Source organism: Mesoplodon densirostris, chromosome 6 (genome assembly GCF_025265405.1).
Source record: "Mesoplodon densirostris isolate mMesDen1 chromosome 6, mMesDen1 primary haplotype, whole genome shotgun sequence".
Lineage (NCBI taxonomy): Eukaryota > Metazoa > Chordata > Mammalia > Artiodactyla > Ziphiidae > Mesoplodon > Mesoplodon densirostris.
Window position 1 is genome coordinate 122,037,421 of NC_082666.1, and position 16,185 is coordinate 122,053,605.

Consider the following 16,185-nt stretch of genomic DNA (forward strand, 5'->3'; position numbering starts at 1 on the left):
TCCTAGTTCCTTATTCACTCCTCCTAGTCCCCCCAGATGCTCCGGCGCGCGCGGTGGGAGCGGACCCCGCATCCTCGGCCGCCCCGCCTGGGGGTGCCCGGCGCCTCCAGCGCAGCCCTCCGGACACCCGCGGCGGGGAACCCGCCCCCCGGGATCCAAGGGGTTTAGTCTGGGTGGGGAAGGCGGGGAAAAAAGCAAAACACCAGAAGGAAAAAACTGTACCCCAGTCTGTGCTGGGGAACTGCTCCCGGGAAGTGCGCAAGGCGGAGCCGGCCCCGGCCGGGGAGAGCGCGGAGTCCGGGGCGGGCCGGCAGGAGAGGCCGGGCGCCCGCGGGTCGGGGCGCGGAGGCGGCCTCGGCGGGCGGAGGGCGCGGCCGGCGGGAGGGGCCGGGGCGGCGCCGGGAGGGGCGCGCACGGCGGCCGCCGGGCCCAGCAGGTGATCGCGGCCCGGGGCTGGAGCCGGAGCGGATCGCGGGCAGCACCGCGAGGAGACGGCGCGCGGGGCCGGGCGAAGTTTGGCGGAACATGGCGGAAGAGTCCGGGGCGCGCAGGAGCGCGGCGCGGTGGCAGCCGGAGCCCTGGGAGCTGTAGCCGCCGCCGCCGCTGCCGCGGGGCGAGGTCGCCGCCATGGCCCGCTGGATCCCGACCAAGAGGCAGAAGTACGGAGTTGGTGAGTGTTCGCCCCACCCCGCCCCCGACCCGGCCGCCGCCAAGTTCGCGGGAGCGGCCCTGCCCCGCGCAAAGTTGGGCGGCGGACGCCGGGCCATTCGGTGCCCGCCTGCCCGGGACCCGGCTCCGTCTCCCGCTGACCGCGGGGGCGCCGAGAGGGTTCGGCTCCAGCTGCAGCCGTCCCACCGAGCGGGCGGTGGGAGTCGGAGCCCTCTCCGGGAGCCCCGTGGGGGAAGTCATCCTGGGTTTGGGGAATCCGGGTGGCTAAAAGTGCAGTTGGGCTCCGGGACAGGCAGTCCTACCCCCGAGCCCAAAGCTGCAGCGCTTTGCAGCGTAGAAACGTGCAAAGTGAGGGCGTTCGCCTGTGGTTCCTTTGGGGCACCCAGCTCTGGTGCTCGCCCCCCTCCTCCCTGTCCGTGTGGCTTCATTGAGTACTTTGTAACCAGCCGAGGCCGGCAGAACGCGAAGTCGGCTGGCTGCCCCAGTGCTTTCTGCCCTCCCTCTTCGTAGGTTCTCTCTGAAACCTAAAGAGAAGAGTTGGGGGTAGGAAGCCGCCGTCCCCTCGTTCCTCCCAGGCACTGGGATCCCGATAGCAGTTGTAAACTGATCGGGAAACTCAAGTTGTGGTGTGGAGGTGATGGAAGCGACAGGAAGTGTGTGGCGTGGGGACGGGGGTGGCTGGCCCCCGGGGGTGGTTGTGCGGACAGTCATCCCCTACCGGAGCGTGTATGGAGAGGATTTCAGACTGCCTTCTGAACTCCGACCCCGTCGTGGGATAAGATCGAGGACGTTTTATTAAGAAAACTGTGGCAGGTCCCATGCTAGGCACTTGGCATCCGTAACAGCGGTGCTGGAGGGCCCCCAGGATGTGTGGGGAATTGCTTTTGTATTAGTTTCGATCCGAAACAGTGGATGAGCGGGTTTTGACCCAGGTGAAAACCCTTGGTCCTACTTTTTATCAAGGGGTGAGGTTGCTGAGGTCTTGTGGGAAGACTGCCACTTAGCGGGGCGATTACAGTGGTATTAGGCTTGGGTGCGATTCCCTAGTATAAACACAGTTGTGTGTGTTGAGAATTTTATCACTTCCTGTCAGGGTCATTCACTGGGCCTTTTTGGAAGTTAGTCTTCGACTTCACTCCCATTCCGCCCCCATTTTTTTCCCCTCACCTCAGCGGTTACTGGGGAGCGGTCCCTGAACCAGTTCTGTGCTTTCTGAGGACTATGTCTGTTTCAGAGATGCTGTATCTTAACATCTCTAGGTGCTTTTCAACTCTGTAGTCAGTTACAAAAAACAAACCAACCTTCTCACATTGATTGCTTTTAGATTGTGATCCTTTATGTATATATGTATATGTGTGTGTGTATATAATAACATGCATGTAATTCCTTGTTTTCCCTCTGTTGCAAAAACTTTCTTTCCTTTAAATTTCTTTTAGAATCCTTGCACTCTAACTCAGAAATGGGTGCATGTTGTTACTTCTGCTCCAGACCATCCCCCTCATGAATTGGTCATGAAATTTCAGACAGGGGCTCCGCATCAGGTGCCAGTAGTTGTGGAAATGAGATGGAGTCAGTTTCTTTATTTGTGAGTGTTATTGGGTACTAACTCCTAAATTAAAGTAGATTTAGCAATACCTAATCAATAATTACTGCTCACAAAAATGTTATCAATTCTAATTTCGTTTAACAGGAGAAACGCTTTCCAAAACTATTATGACTTTGGTGTAGTTAATGCAAACATATCCGAAAAATGTGGGTCTTATTGCCATAGTCATAGGAACAAGGCTGGTATTTTCTCTTTTTAATTTCTCTTTTTTTTTTCTTGTTCTAGAGTCTGTTATTTATCATCAGACAAGAAAAGTGAATTGCATTTCCAAAGCATAGGTGGTAGCAAAATTGCCCCAGGATATAATTTGGGAAATTTATTTCACTAGACACAGTAGGTTCTGATTAATCTGGATTTGACACAAGGGCCCACTGTTAGGACAGATGAGCTGATGAGATCAATGTCCATTGTTTATTCCTAAAACACATGGTTGTTCATATTACCTCCCTGCTTGGAAGCCTTCCTTGACCTACAGGGTAAAGTCTAAACTGAGCCCAGTTTTCAAGGTTCTGAGAATCCAGTTCAGTAATATCTTGACAAACCATATCTCTCACGGCTTCTTTCATCAACCCTCCGACGCAGACACTGCGCTTCTCCCTGTTGTGCAATATACCATGGAGAGTCCCTCCTTTGGGACTTTGCTCCCCTGTTCAGAGTGCCCTCCCACCTCTGCATCCCACAATCCGGCCTTTCACCCAGGCCTCAAAGCCCTACCCACTGCCTCCTTCAGATCTGCTGTTCCCCGGACCTCATAACCTTCACGCCTCTTCCTCACCATTCCTACATTTTATTACTTATCCTTTGGTTCAGTGAATCAGGAGGTTATGGTTTTGTATTCCTGTGACTCGAGAGGGATACCACTATGGAGCATGCATCCAGTAACTGGTTGTCCTTGGCGTTGGGGTGGCGTTCTAAAGCGCCAACCTAATTTCTATGATGCTTTAGTGCAGTTGTTTTCCCCATTAGGTTTCAGCATCTCATTCACTCCAATATGACTTTTATTTTGTTCTGTTAGATGGATGGAGCGGGAGCCTTCAGTCTGTCTTTATCTTTGCAAGTAAAAAAAAAAAAAGATGTGCTGCTGAGAAAACAGGCATGGAGTAGGCAGACTTGCTTAAATACGATTGGGAAAACTGGCTTGTTGGACTTATGGTGGGGGGGATTATTGTCCTTTCTGAGGGTTTGCTGGACAGATTTCGTTTCTGGGTGAAGGAAACCATGTGATGGCCGTTTTGAAGCCTTTTAATGACTCACAGCTACTCTGCGTGAGGGTAGTGTTTGATCTCAGTTGGAATTGTGCTCGGTGAAGCTAGCTGTCTCTACTTATCTTGCTGCCACTATGCTAGATTTTTCTACAGGGACTGAAAGGCAACCTGTCTGGGCTTTCTTAGTTCTTCAACTGTTGACTCTAGCCTCAGGTGGGCTTAAATGACCTATTGTCGGTTATCGGGTAAGAGGACCACAGACTTGGTCCTTTCAACTTCTGGGCCATTAGTGCCCTGATGTGAAGTGCTGAGGGCTGCCCCACAGCCATGGAAAACTCTTTTCTTTCTCCCTTCATTTTTTTTCTTGTTTTCTTTTCCTTTATTCTTTCTTTCATTTTGTGTGTATTAAGATATGAAGGTCGAAAACTTTTATTTAGATGTTAAGCAAGCATTAGTGATACATTTATCGAAACATTGCTTAAGTCTGTTCCCAAACAAGCTATTTCTATTAAGAACAGACCCAGATTATGTTGATGATGGAGCCTTTGCAAAATCATTCATTAGTGTTTGGTGGCATTTGTCCTATATGTTTTTATATTGTGATAAAAGGTAGTTTGGGGGCATATTTGCTTCACTGTTAGCTTTTCGACTATTTCGCTGTGCTAGGCCCAGTTAGTCTAAGAGCATTTAACTTTGTAGATTCTCAACTGTTAGTGTAAAAACCAAAACCGGATTCTTGTAGTGCTTTGTTAATGTGCTGAGGTGTGCTGTGGGTCCCCATTCAGTTCTTCCTCACCACGGGCACCGTGTTCCATAGACTCTAGCTGGAGGGGTGGAATTTGGTCTCAGAGAGTGATTAGTTCAGTTCCCTTTTAAAGAGAGGAACTTGATGCCTAAAGAGGTAAAGTGAATTGCTTACCATAAGTTGTTCTTACTTTTTTGGTTACATGAATGCCTTGGGCCAATCAGGTTAAATAAACCCTTAAGGTGGCCCCCTTTCTCAGAACAGTGTTCTTAATTGCATAAAGTCAAATACGAAGGACTGAAAATTGAAGCCACCTGTATTGAACTACCGCTGTCAAGATAGTTTTCAAAAATTTGTGTTATTGTAATATATGTGCTTCTTTATGAATGCATAATAACTCCCATACTTCTGAATTAGTGATGAGCATATACAATTTTTCAAGATATCTGTAGTAACCATAGTATAGGAAAACGCCTGTGATTTCTTTAAAAAGTTTTTAAATTTTTTATTGGAGTACAGTTGATTTACAATATTGAGTTAGTTTCAGGTGCACAGTAAAGTGAATCAGCTATACCTATACATATATCCATTCTTTTTCAGATTCTTGTCCCATATAGATTATTACAGAATACTGAATAGAGTTCCCTGTGCTCTACAGTAGGCCCTTGTCGGTTATCTATTTTATATATGACACCTGTGCTTTCAGTTGAGGCAGAATCCGCAGTACACCTGTGGTTTGTTGCCTCTGGTCATCATTGAAGTAAATGCTGAGTGTCAGAATCTAACAGAGGTGGAGCTCTTTTCCCTTTTCAAGTCCATGGATCCTCTGAATCTGAACACAGATTAAGAATCCTTGGCTATGAAGATGACACAGCTAGTTACAGAACCAGCTAGTAACATGACCAAGCTAGATATGATGCAATTGTAATGAATTGAAGAAGTCCTTGCCCTAATACATTCATGTTCTAACAACATTGAGGCTGAGAATACAAGGAATAGAGAATTAATATTTATTAGGCATTTACCTCATGAAAGGCACTGTTCTGAGCCCTTTATTTCAGTCTGTCCCAGGTACCTGTGGGGCTCTTGGAGACACTTTCGGGTGGCCCATGAGGTTAAAACGTTTTTGGTAATAATACTAAGATGTTATTGGCCTGTCTTTACTCTGTTCTGGTGTGAGTATACAGTATAGTTTCCCAGAGGCTACATTAGTGTGATACTGGGACAGATTGAATGCAGGAGCAGGTATGAGGATCCAAAGCCTTTTGTGAAGCCAGACATCAAAGAGATTTACAAATATGCAAAGCAATGCTGCTCTTCTAAGTGTTTTTGTTTGGAAAAGTAGTTTGATCTAAAGTGTGTGTGTATATATATATATATATATATATATATATATATATATATATATATTACTAGCATGTATTGGGGTTTATTATGGTTACTTTAATTAACGAATAAGTATTTTTAAAATTTCTCAGATTGAATTTCTATTATGATAAATAGTGATAGATATAACCCACATAAGCAAAAACTCTTTGGAATTCTCAATAACTTTTCAGAGTGTTAAAGGGGTTCTGAGGCTCAAAACTTTCAACACTGCTGCTTTACACATTATTTCATTAAATCATTGTGATAATGCTGTAATTCTCATATATTGTCTCCTTTCCAGATAAGAAAACTAAGGTTCATACAGGATAAATTTTTCATCCATATGCATATAATCTCACTCCTAAGCCAAAATTCAACTCTGTATGTGTTTTCCAAACTTCAGTTGTTCATCTGTCACCTTGAGCTCTGCCATGTCCCGTGTTGACCTGAAACAAATAGACTGCCAGTTAGTTCTCCAGCAAAAAATGGATTTATTCAGAATCAGCAAAGAATTGCAATTCAGGGTTTGCAGCCCTCAGTGCGTCTGCAAGCCACATGCAAATCCCTGCAACCAGGAGAGGAGAACTCTTTTATAGAGGGGAAAAGGAAGTTGGGAGGGCTGTAGTAAACAAAGAGTCCATTGGAGGAATTGAGTGTTTGAAGTATAGTGGCTTTTCATTGGCTGAGTTGTGACAGGCTGCCACTGGCTGAGCTCTTGCCAGGCAAGTAGGGGAAGTCTTTCTTCCTGTTGGGCTCTGCTATCCTGTAGGGTGCCGCGGCTTCCACTTCTGTCCTCCTGACTCTATTTTAATTGACGTTTCTGTTTCTGTGTTAATTTTTACACCAGGTACCCTTGTGTAGCTGCTTCATGCTTATTGCCTTACCCATTTGCCTTCTCTGTTATTTTTTTGTTACTTCGTAAGTATTAGAGCTTAATTTCTTTATTTTTTTTAAGATAAAAATAAATATAAGTAAAAGTTCTGATACTTTATTCTTGAGTCCCAAAGGACTATCTTATATACTCACCTCTGGAGACTTACTTTTGAACGAACCATCTCTTTCTTCCCCATTGAATTTATTATCGTTTTAATTTTTATTTTATGTTGGAGTACAGTTGATTTACCATGTTGCGTTAGTTTCAGGTGTACAGCAAAGTGATTCAGTTATACATATACATATATCCTTTCTTTTAAGGTTATTTTCCCATATAGGTTGTTACAGAATGTTGAGCACAGTTCTCTGTGGTATGCAGTAGGTCCTTGTTGATTATCTATTTTATATAAAGTAGTGTGTATATGTTAATCCCAAAGTCCTAATTTATCCATCCCCCACTACCTTTCCTCTTTGGTTACCATAAGTTTGTTTTCTAAGTCTGTGAGTCTTTTGAAAATAAGTTCATTTGTATCATTTTTTTTAGGTTCCACATATAAGTGGAATTTGTTATTTTTTGCTTACTATTTTCTTTATGTTGCCTGTTATTTTGTTTTTACTTAAAACTTATTGAAAAAGAAAACCTTACATTCCTACCATTAAAGGAGAACCAGCATCACTTGCTCCAGAAAGTGGCAACCTCAAAAATAAAGGCAACAAAAATAAAATAGCAGTATGTTGGATTCTGGCTCCATGCTGTTGGCCATCAAACCATTTTCTCCATTAAAGAGGGAGGAGGCTGGTGCCCAACTGAAACTTTCTCTTCGATATACTGTGGATCCTCGTTATTTGTGGTAGTTAATGTTCTATAAAGTCCCCAAGAACACTGACTTGGCTAATATTTTACCATTGCTCCTAGGGGTAATACAAGGTCAGGTTCCTGTGAGCCTCTGGTCACATTTTCATCAGTTGATCAACATATAACCATATGTCATGTGTGTTTCTGTTTAAGGTTTAAAGACCTTAAACAGAAGGTTTACATCGCTGATTCACTAACATTGAACTCAACGGCCCACAACACTATATGTAAACTCAAGCCTGAAGGAAGCTTATCTAACACATGCATTTTCTCTATAAGGTAAATCACAGCCTTTTTGGGCTTGGGAACACGACACAGCACTTCAGCATTATGCTTGGGGGCCATTTAAATAGCAAGAAAGCACAGAATAAGAAAAACATGGCACTAAAGTTAAGACCATGCAAAGGACTCTGGTTTACAGTATGAGCACTGAAACAAAAAGGTAGTGTCCCCTTGTCCAACCTCAGATGGGAACTTGCATGTCACATTTTGCCCCTCGGCACACGACTGGGAATGACCTCGAAAGCACCAGGAGTGTTGATTTGGGGGTTAAGTAAATTTTAGTGAGTGGGAGAATTCACAAATACCATAGAATCTGCGAATAATGAGAATCAACCTGTAGTTAGGTAAAAAAGAATTAAAAATGGAATAACATTCCTGTATTATTCAGGTGTCTGTTGGAATATCCCTCCTTAGAGCTTTCTGAGGACCCCAGCTAAAGACACTACTGTCTTTGCCCAAACCTCTCAGTGTCTCTCCTTTTCCCTAGTTGTCCTATTTGTTTATTTGTTTGTGTTTACTGTCTCTCTCCCACACTGGAATATAGAGTTATGAGGACAGGAACTTCATCCTTTTCATTAGTGTTCCCCCCTGCTCCCAGGATGGCACCTGGCACGTGGTCAGCACTCAGTAAATAAATGATGAAGGAATAAATGAATGCTGTTATCTACCTAAATTTGTCTTGTGTGCTGGAAGAGGAAATTTTTCCCCACGTTATGGAATATTTTGCCCTATGTGCACTTCCAATGAGATACAGTCAAAAGCAGTAAGAAGGATTTCCCTGGTGGTGCAGTGGTGAAGAATCCGCCTGCCAATGCAGGGAACACGGGTTCGATCCCTGGTCCGGGAGGATCCCACAGGCTGCAGAGCAACTAAGCCCGTGCGCCACAACTACTGAGCTTGTGCTCTAGAGCCTGCGAGCCACAACTACTGAAGCCTGTGCGCTTAGAGCCCGTGCTCTGCCAACAAGTAAAAGCCACTGCAATGAGAAGCCCGTGCACCGCAACAAAGAGTAGCCCCTGCTCACCACAGCGAAGACCGTGCACCGCAACAAAGACCCAACACAGCCCTAAATAAATAAATAAATAAATAAATTTAAAAAATGCAATAAGAAAAGGAACATTTAAAGAATAGATAAAAGGGATTTAATAACTGTTTAAGCAAAGGATTATGTGAGTATCGTGGGGTGGGAAAGGAATGGAAATCCTAAATAATGCATTCTTGGGAAGGGAACAATGGTAATTTGCTGCTGTTCCTTTTTATTTCTTCATTATTTGTGGAGGCTTCCTGGAGGAAGATGTGTTGTAGGATTGGCTAAATGGAAAGAAAAGGCTTGACCACGGTGGTGAATAGGGTTTAGGAGGTTCTGACTCATTGGATTAGTGCGTTGAGCACGAGTTGGAAAGGAACAGTGCAATTTAATGGAAGAAACAAGGCATTTAAATTCATCCGTTACTTCCCATTACCCAAAAGGAGTTGAGATGCCTTACGGTAAGCACATCTATACTGTACGCAGGGTAATTAAACAAAAAATATGAGATCACAGGCAACGTGGAGAAGAAAAGTAATTTAGAGTACTGGCGAGGGGCTTTGAAGCAAAGGTAGTAGTTACTCAAAATTTAGTCTGTCCAGATTTACAGAAGGCTTTTTGTAGTGGTCCTGTCTGCCCTCATGTTAGCTGAAACTTAATTTGTGCTTCCTCCTCATCTAAGTTTTCAGAAACAAACCAGTGGGGTTTGAGGATAAGGAATCAAATCTCATTACAATGATTTTGTTCCATAAAGGAAAAATTTTCCAACTTCTAGTTTTTTCTCCAGCAATACCCAATATAATAACACAATAACTTTATACATGTAAAATATTTTAGTACTGTCAAAAGAATAAGAAGAGGAATATGGGTCAAAATCTCTTATAACTCATTTCAGCTCTTCAAAATGAGTTGTAATAGAATAGAATTATAATAGAATTTGACCCCTATCTATGGGCCACGAACTTGAGTATGGTCACATAGTTTGTTTTTCACTAAATATTTAAAAGGAGGGAAAAATAGTTTTCTCCCTCATCAAACAGGTAAAATCACCTATGAAATGTCCACTGTGTGTGGACATTAAAGGCTATGATAAATCCTTTGGGAGTCCTTTGACCTTGGTTTATAAGTATTAGCTTCCAGCATACCTCAGGAATAATAGAGTTTTAGTTTTAAGCTTAAAAAAGTGCTTTTGAGATCAGGCTAAGAAATGCTTTTGAGGCAGAGATTTGGGTGAGCAAAAGCAGAGGATGCTTGTGTTAAATTTAATTTTTCCAAGTGATGTCCAGGTCACGTCTTCTCAGAGCCTGGGCTGGCCGTCAGCTCACTCAAACGATTGTCTGAACTGCTGGCAGCCAGTTCCTAAGCAAGAGACAAAAAGTGATCTTTGTCTTTTAACAAACCTCCGTGCCATTGCGTCCACTTTTCTGGGTTGTGCCATTTTCTCTTACATTTCCATGCTCCCCATGGGACTAGAAGACCCCCAAGATGCCCTCTAAGAATCTTAGTTGTCTACGTTTTGTCTTTTCTTTTTTTTTTTTTTTTTTGCGGTACGCGGGCCTCTCACTGTTGGTGGCCTCTCCCATTGCGGAGCACAGGCTCCGGACGCGCAGGCTCAGCGCATGGCCCACAGGCCCAGCCGCTCCGTGGCATGTGGGATCTTCCCGGACTGGGGCACGAACCCGTGTCCCCTGCATCGGCAGGCAGACTCTCAACCACTGCGCCACCAGGGAAACCCCTACTTTTTGTCTTTTAAAACAACTTGATACTGTATAGCTCAGGGAACCATACTCAATATCTTGTAATAGCCTATAATGGAAGAGAATGTAAAAAAAAGGATATATATATATATGTATAACTGAATCAGTTTACTGTACAGCTGAAACTAACACAACATTGTAAATCAACTGTATTTCAATAAAAATTAAAAAAAAAAACCCAAAAAACTCGAGGGAAGGAAACTGCAGCAGAGATTGACTCCCTCCTGCAAATAGTTCTTTGCTGACTCACCCAAGGTGAATGCATCCCCCTGACTGGTTTGTTACCTGTGTACCTGTGGCAGGATGCGTTGTCTTTTATTTGTACTTTCTGTGAGCCTGGAACCAGAGGGCTCTCACTCCCCAGCCTTCCTGCCAGAGACCAGTTATAAGAATAAGTCATAGAAATCTAACTTCTTTGCCCTTTTGTGTCTAGAATCATAAAAGATTAAGAGCTAGATTCTATATGTATCACCTCTTGGCTAACACTTTATTTTATTGGAAAAATATGCCCCAGAGGCATAAAATGACTTCAGCAAAATCCCAGAGCTAGTAGCTAATGTCTTGCTTGTCTTAACTTGTCTTCGAGCTGCTTCCTTTTTCTTCATAACTCTGGAGAAAGCAAGTTTCTTTATCACGTCTACTTAAGGTTCTGAAGAGTAAGTCCTCGCCACACAGGAGGAAGGCTGTGTTATCCCTGGGTTTTTTCCAGGTGGAGGTTTTGTTATAAATAAGATCCAGCTACTAAATCATCTGCCCCCGTTTTTTCTGAGATATAATTGACATATAACATTCTGTTTGTTTCAGGTGTACAATATCATTATTTGATATTTGTTTATGTTGTGAAATGATCACACAGTAACTCTGGTTAGCATCAGTCACCCCACAGAGTTACAAATGACTTTCTTTTTTTTTTGAGGAGAACTTTAAAAATCTACTCTCTTAGTAGCTTTCAAATATACAGTACGGTATTATGAACTGTAGTCAGCATGCTGTACATCACATTCCCAGGACTTATTTATCGTATAACTGGAAGTTTGTACCTTTTGACCACATTCACCAATCTCTCCTCCCCCAACCCCGCGTCCACCTGGCAACCACCAGTCTGTTCTCTGTATTTATGTTGTTGTTGTTTTTAGATTCCACATACGAGTAATATTATAGAGTATTTGTCTTTCATTCTCTGACTTATTTCACTAAGCACAGCGACCTCAAGGTCCACTGATGTCATTGCAAATGGCAGGATTTCCTTGGTTTTTATGGGTATTTCATATTTTTGGGTTAATGTTTTTGTTTCCTTCAGGTAAATGCCCAGAAGCGGAATTGCTCGATCATATGATAATTCTATTTTTTCGTTTTTTTTTTTTTTTTTTTTTTTTTTTTTGTGGTACGCAAGCCTCTCACTGTCGTGGCCTCTCCCGTTGCGGAGCACAGGCTCTGGATGCGCAGGCTCAGCGGCCATGGCTCACGGGCCCAGCCGCTCCGCGGCATGTGGGATCTTCCCGGACCGGGGCACGAACCCGTGTCCCCTGCATCGGCAGGCGGACTCTCAACCACTGCACCACCAGGGAAGCCCGATAGTTCTATTTTTGATTTTTTTGAGAAACCTCCATACTGTTCTCCATAGTGGCTGCACCAATTTACATTCCCACCAGCAGTGCACAGGGGCTCTCTTTTCTCCACACCCTCGCCAATGATTGTTATCTCTTGTCTTTTTGACAGGCCATTCTGACAGGTGTGAGGTGATATCTCATTTGTGGTTTTGATTTGCATTTCCCTGATGACTAGTGATGTTGAGCATCTTTTCATGTATCTTTTGGCCATCTGTATGTCTTCTTTGAAAAAATGTCTATTCAGATTCTCTGCCCACTTTTTGATTGGATTGTTTGGGGTTTTTTTGTTTTTGATATTGTATGAGTTCTCTACCTATTTTGGACATTAACCCCTTATCAGATGTATGATTTATGAATATTTTCTTCCTTTCAGTTGGTTGCCTTTTCATTTTGTTGATGGTTTCTTTTGCCTAACGCCTTCCCCTTTTGAAGCATTCTGAGGAGGGAGTGTGTTCAGAAGTTTGAGGCTGCAAAGTGGAAGTCATGCCGTGCATTCTATGGTGGTCACAGGGTCTCAGGCTGGCGGCGGGCCCCATGTCTTTGGTCCTCAGCACTGTGGTGTTGACATGTCAGTCACAAAATCAATAAATAGCGTGACATTCTCATGATGTTACAGGCATGTTTGAGAACAAGTGTTACTGTGGCTTACAAGGTGCTGATGGGCGAAGGGAGGATTGTGTATTGATCATAAGGGATTATAATTATAGTGCTGACCTGGAAGTGAAAGCCCATTGGCGTTCTTTTAGACTTGTGTTTTTTTTTTTTTTTTTTTTTTTGTGGTACGCGGTCCTCTCACTGTTGTGGCCTCTCCCGTTGCGGAGCACAGGCTCCGGACACGCAGGCTTAGCGGCCATGGCTCACGGGCCCAGCCGCTCCGTGGCATGTGGGATCTTCCCGGACCAGGGCACGAACCTATGTCCCCTGCATCGGCAGGCGGACTCTCAACCACTGCGTCACCAGGGAAGCCCTAGACTTGTGTTTCGCACAAAATGGTGATGCTTTATTCTGAACACTTGACCTGGGAGCAGGTTGGGTAGGGCTCCTTGGCCTGACTGCCCTGAGCTTTGAGCTTCCTTCAGACCAGGTGCAGGTAGCGGGTGCCCTTGCTCTTTACTGTGTTAAGCAGAGGAGCCTGCGCCTCAGAGCGTGACAGCATGATTCACTTGGGTTCGTTTCCATTTCTTAGGTCCTGAGGCACAGTGTCTGTGAATTACATGGTTATATACATATTTTTCAGTCAGTGGATACTAGAAGCATAGTTAAACATTTATTGGTTTTTTAAATAAATTTATTTGTTTATTTTATTTATTTATTTGGCTGCGTTGGGTCTTTGTTGCTGTGCATGGGCTTTCTCTAGTTGCGGCGAGCCAGGGCTACTCTTTGTTGCAGTGTGTGGGCTTCTCATTGTGGTGGCTTCTCTTGTTGAGGAGCACGGGCTCTAGGTGCACGGGCTTCAGTAGTTGTGGCACATGGACTAAGTAGTTGTGGCGCACAGGCTCAGTAGCTGTGGCTCACGGGCTTAGCTGCTCTGCGGCAGGTGGGATGTGGGATCTTCCCGGACCAGGGATCAAACCTGTGTCCCCTGCATTGGCAGGCGGATTCTTAACCACTGCACCACCAGGGAAGCCCACATTTATTGGTTTTTTAAAAGGGATCCTAAGGCTCAAAGATGTTGGGAACTTTGGTATAACTGAAGTTCTAATGTGCCGGGTCTTTTAAAAAAATTATTTATTTATTTGTTTATTTATGGCTGCACTGGGTCTTTGTTGCTGTGTGTGGGCTTTCTTTAGTTGCGGTGAGCAGGGGGCCACTCTTCATTGCGGTGTGCGGGCTTCAGTAGTTGTGGCACACGGGCCCAGCAGTTGCGGCTCGTGGGCTCCAAAGCGCAGGCTCAAAAGCTGTGGCACACGGGCTCAGTTGCTCCGTGGCATGTGGGATCTTCCGAGACCAGGGCTCGAACCTGTGTCCCCTGCCCTGGCAGGAGGATTCCCAACCACTGCGCCACCAGGGAAGCCCCTGTACTGGGTCTTATAATAATACTGTGTGTGCAGTTCACCGTGATCTGAAAATCCAATTAAAATTGGTACAACCGGGGCTTCCCTGGTGGTGCAGTGGTTGAGAGTCCGCCTGCCGATGCAGGGGACACGGGTTCGTGCCCCGGTCCGGGAAGATCCCACATGCCGTGGAGCGGCTGGGCCCGTGAGCCATGGCCGCTGAGCCTGCGCGTCGGAGCCTGTGCTCCGCAACGGGAGAGGCCACAGCGGTGGGAGGCCTGCGTACCGCAAAAAAAAAAATAAAAAATTGGTACAACCTCTGTCAAATATTGATTTAAAAATGCACACACCTTTTGATTTAGCGACTCCATTTCTATGAGTTTGTCCTACAGATATACTAACACATGTGAGCAATGGTATACGGACAGGATTATTCATGACAGCATTCTTTATAGTAAAGACGTGAAAACAGCTTAAATGGGAATCAGTTGGGCATGGGTTGTTACTTACGAAACATGCATACAATGGAACACCATACAGCCATTAAAAAGAATCAGACTCAGTGACAGAGTGTCTGCTAAAGATGACAGTGGCATGCAGTGATTAAAGGCTGATCTCTTCAAAAAGTGGTGCTTAGTTGGTTATATTGAAAAAATGTACTGGACTTCTACTTAATGCCATATGAAGAATTGATTCCAAATGTCTGAAAGGTAAAACAATGAAAGCTTTCAGAAAAAAAAAAGCATAAGAGAACATCTTGACCTTGGAGTAGGCAGAGATTTCTTAAAGGGACACAGAAAACACTAACTTTAAAAGAAAAACAAATTATCCTGAGTCATATTAAAATTAAGAACTTCTATTCACTGAAAGACACCCTTAAGAAGAGATTAAAAAGACAACCCACAGAGTAGAAAGAAGACAGTCCCAATACACATATCTAACCTATTGTGAATATGTGAAGAAATATTAATCAATAAGAGAAAACAATAACCCAATAGAAAAATGGGAAAAAGACTTGAATAGGCATTTCACAAAAAATGATAATCCAAAGTCCAATAAATATTTGGAAAGGTGTTGATCTCCATTTGTCTTCACAGAGATGCAAATCAAACATAGTGCTGGACAACTACAACCCCACCAGAAGGGCTAAATTGGGGGGAAAAAAACCCACAAAAAACCAGAAATTCCAACTGTTGGCAGGATGTGTGGCAATAGGGAGCCTCACGCGCTGGTGCGAGTGTAAACTGATGCAACCACTTTGTTTTGTTTTTTTTCTTATAAATTTATTTTGTTTTTGGCTGCGTTGGGTCTTCATTGCTGTGCGCAGGCTTTTCTCTGGTTGCGGCGAGCGGGGGCTACTCATTGTTGCAGTGCGCGGGCTTCTCACTGCGGTGGCTTCTCTTGTGGAGCACGGGCTCTAGGCATGCGGGCTTCAGTAGTTGTGGCACGTGGGCTCAGTAGTTGTGGCTCACAGGCTCTAGAGCGCAGGTTCAGTAGTTGTGGTGCACGGACTTAGTTGTTCCGTGGCATGTGGGATCTTCCCAGACCAGGGCTGGAACCCCTGTCCCCTGCATTGGCAGATTCCTAACCACTGTGCCACCAGGGAAGCCCCCTTCCTGTATTCTTTTTTTTTTTTTTTTTTGCGATACGTGGGCCTCTCACTGCTGTGGCCTCTCCTGCCGCGGAGCACAGGCTCTGGACGCGCAGGCCCAGCGGCCATGGCTCATGGGCCGAGCTGCTCCGCAGCACGTGGGATCCTCCCGGACCGGGGCAAGAACCCGCGTCCCCTGCAACGGCAGGCGGACCCCCAACCACTGTGCCACCAGGGAAGCCCCCTTCCTGTATTCTTCATGACCATCCGTAATTGAATACACTTTGCTTTCTACAATTCAGTTAATTACTTACGACACATTCTTTCTCTCTGCTTATCATCAAAACCAAATCCAAGATTTTGCTTCAGTTAAGGGCAAAATGGAATTTTCATGTTTATACCAGTCTCCTCTCTTTATAATCCTAAAATTTAAAACTCGTGGAATCACATCTCATTTTGATTTGCTGGTTGTTTTTAGGATCTAAATGGCTATTTTATGGTGGGTAAAATCTCAGGCTTTGACTCCTCTATCTGTTTGAAGACAATAAAATATGATGCCACAGTCCTATTTTGTTAAGGTAATGGACATCCTGGTGCGGACA

The 16,185-nt window shown here is 44.5% G+C and overlaps 1 protein-coding gene across 1 annotated transcript in view; it reads left to right on the forward strand.

The window, feature by feature from the left end:
• The first annotated feature begins 392 nt into the window (after nucleotides 1-392).
• Nucleotides 393-16,185, forward strand: part of DOCK5 (dedicator of cytokinesis 5) — a 216,239-nt gene continuing 200,446 nt past the window's right edge. Inside the window, exon 1 of the mRNA XM_060102585.1 lies at nucleotides 393-670. Coding sequence (XP_059958568.1) covers nucleotides 628-670 — 43 coding nt within the window. The 5' untranslated portion in view covers nucleotides 393-627. The remainder of the gene's footprint in view (nucleotides 671-16,185) is intronic.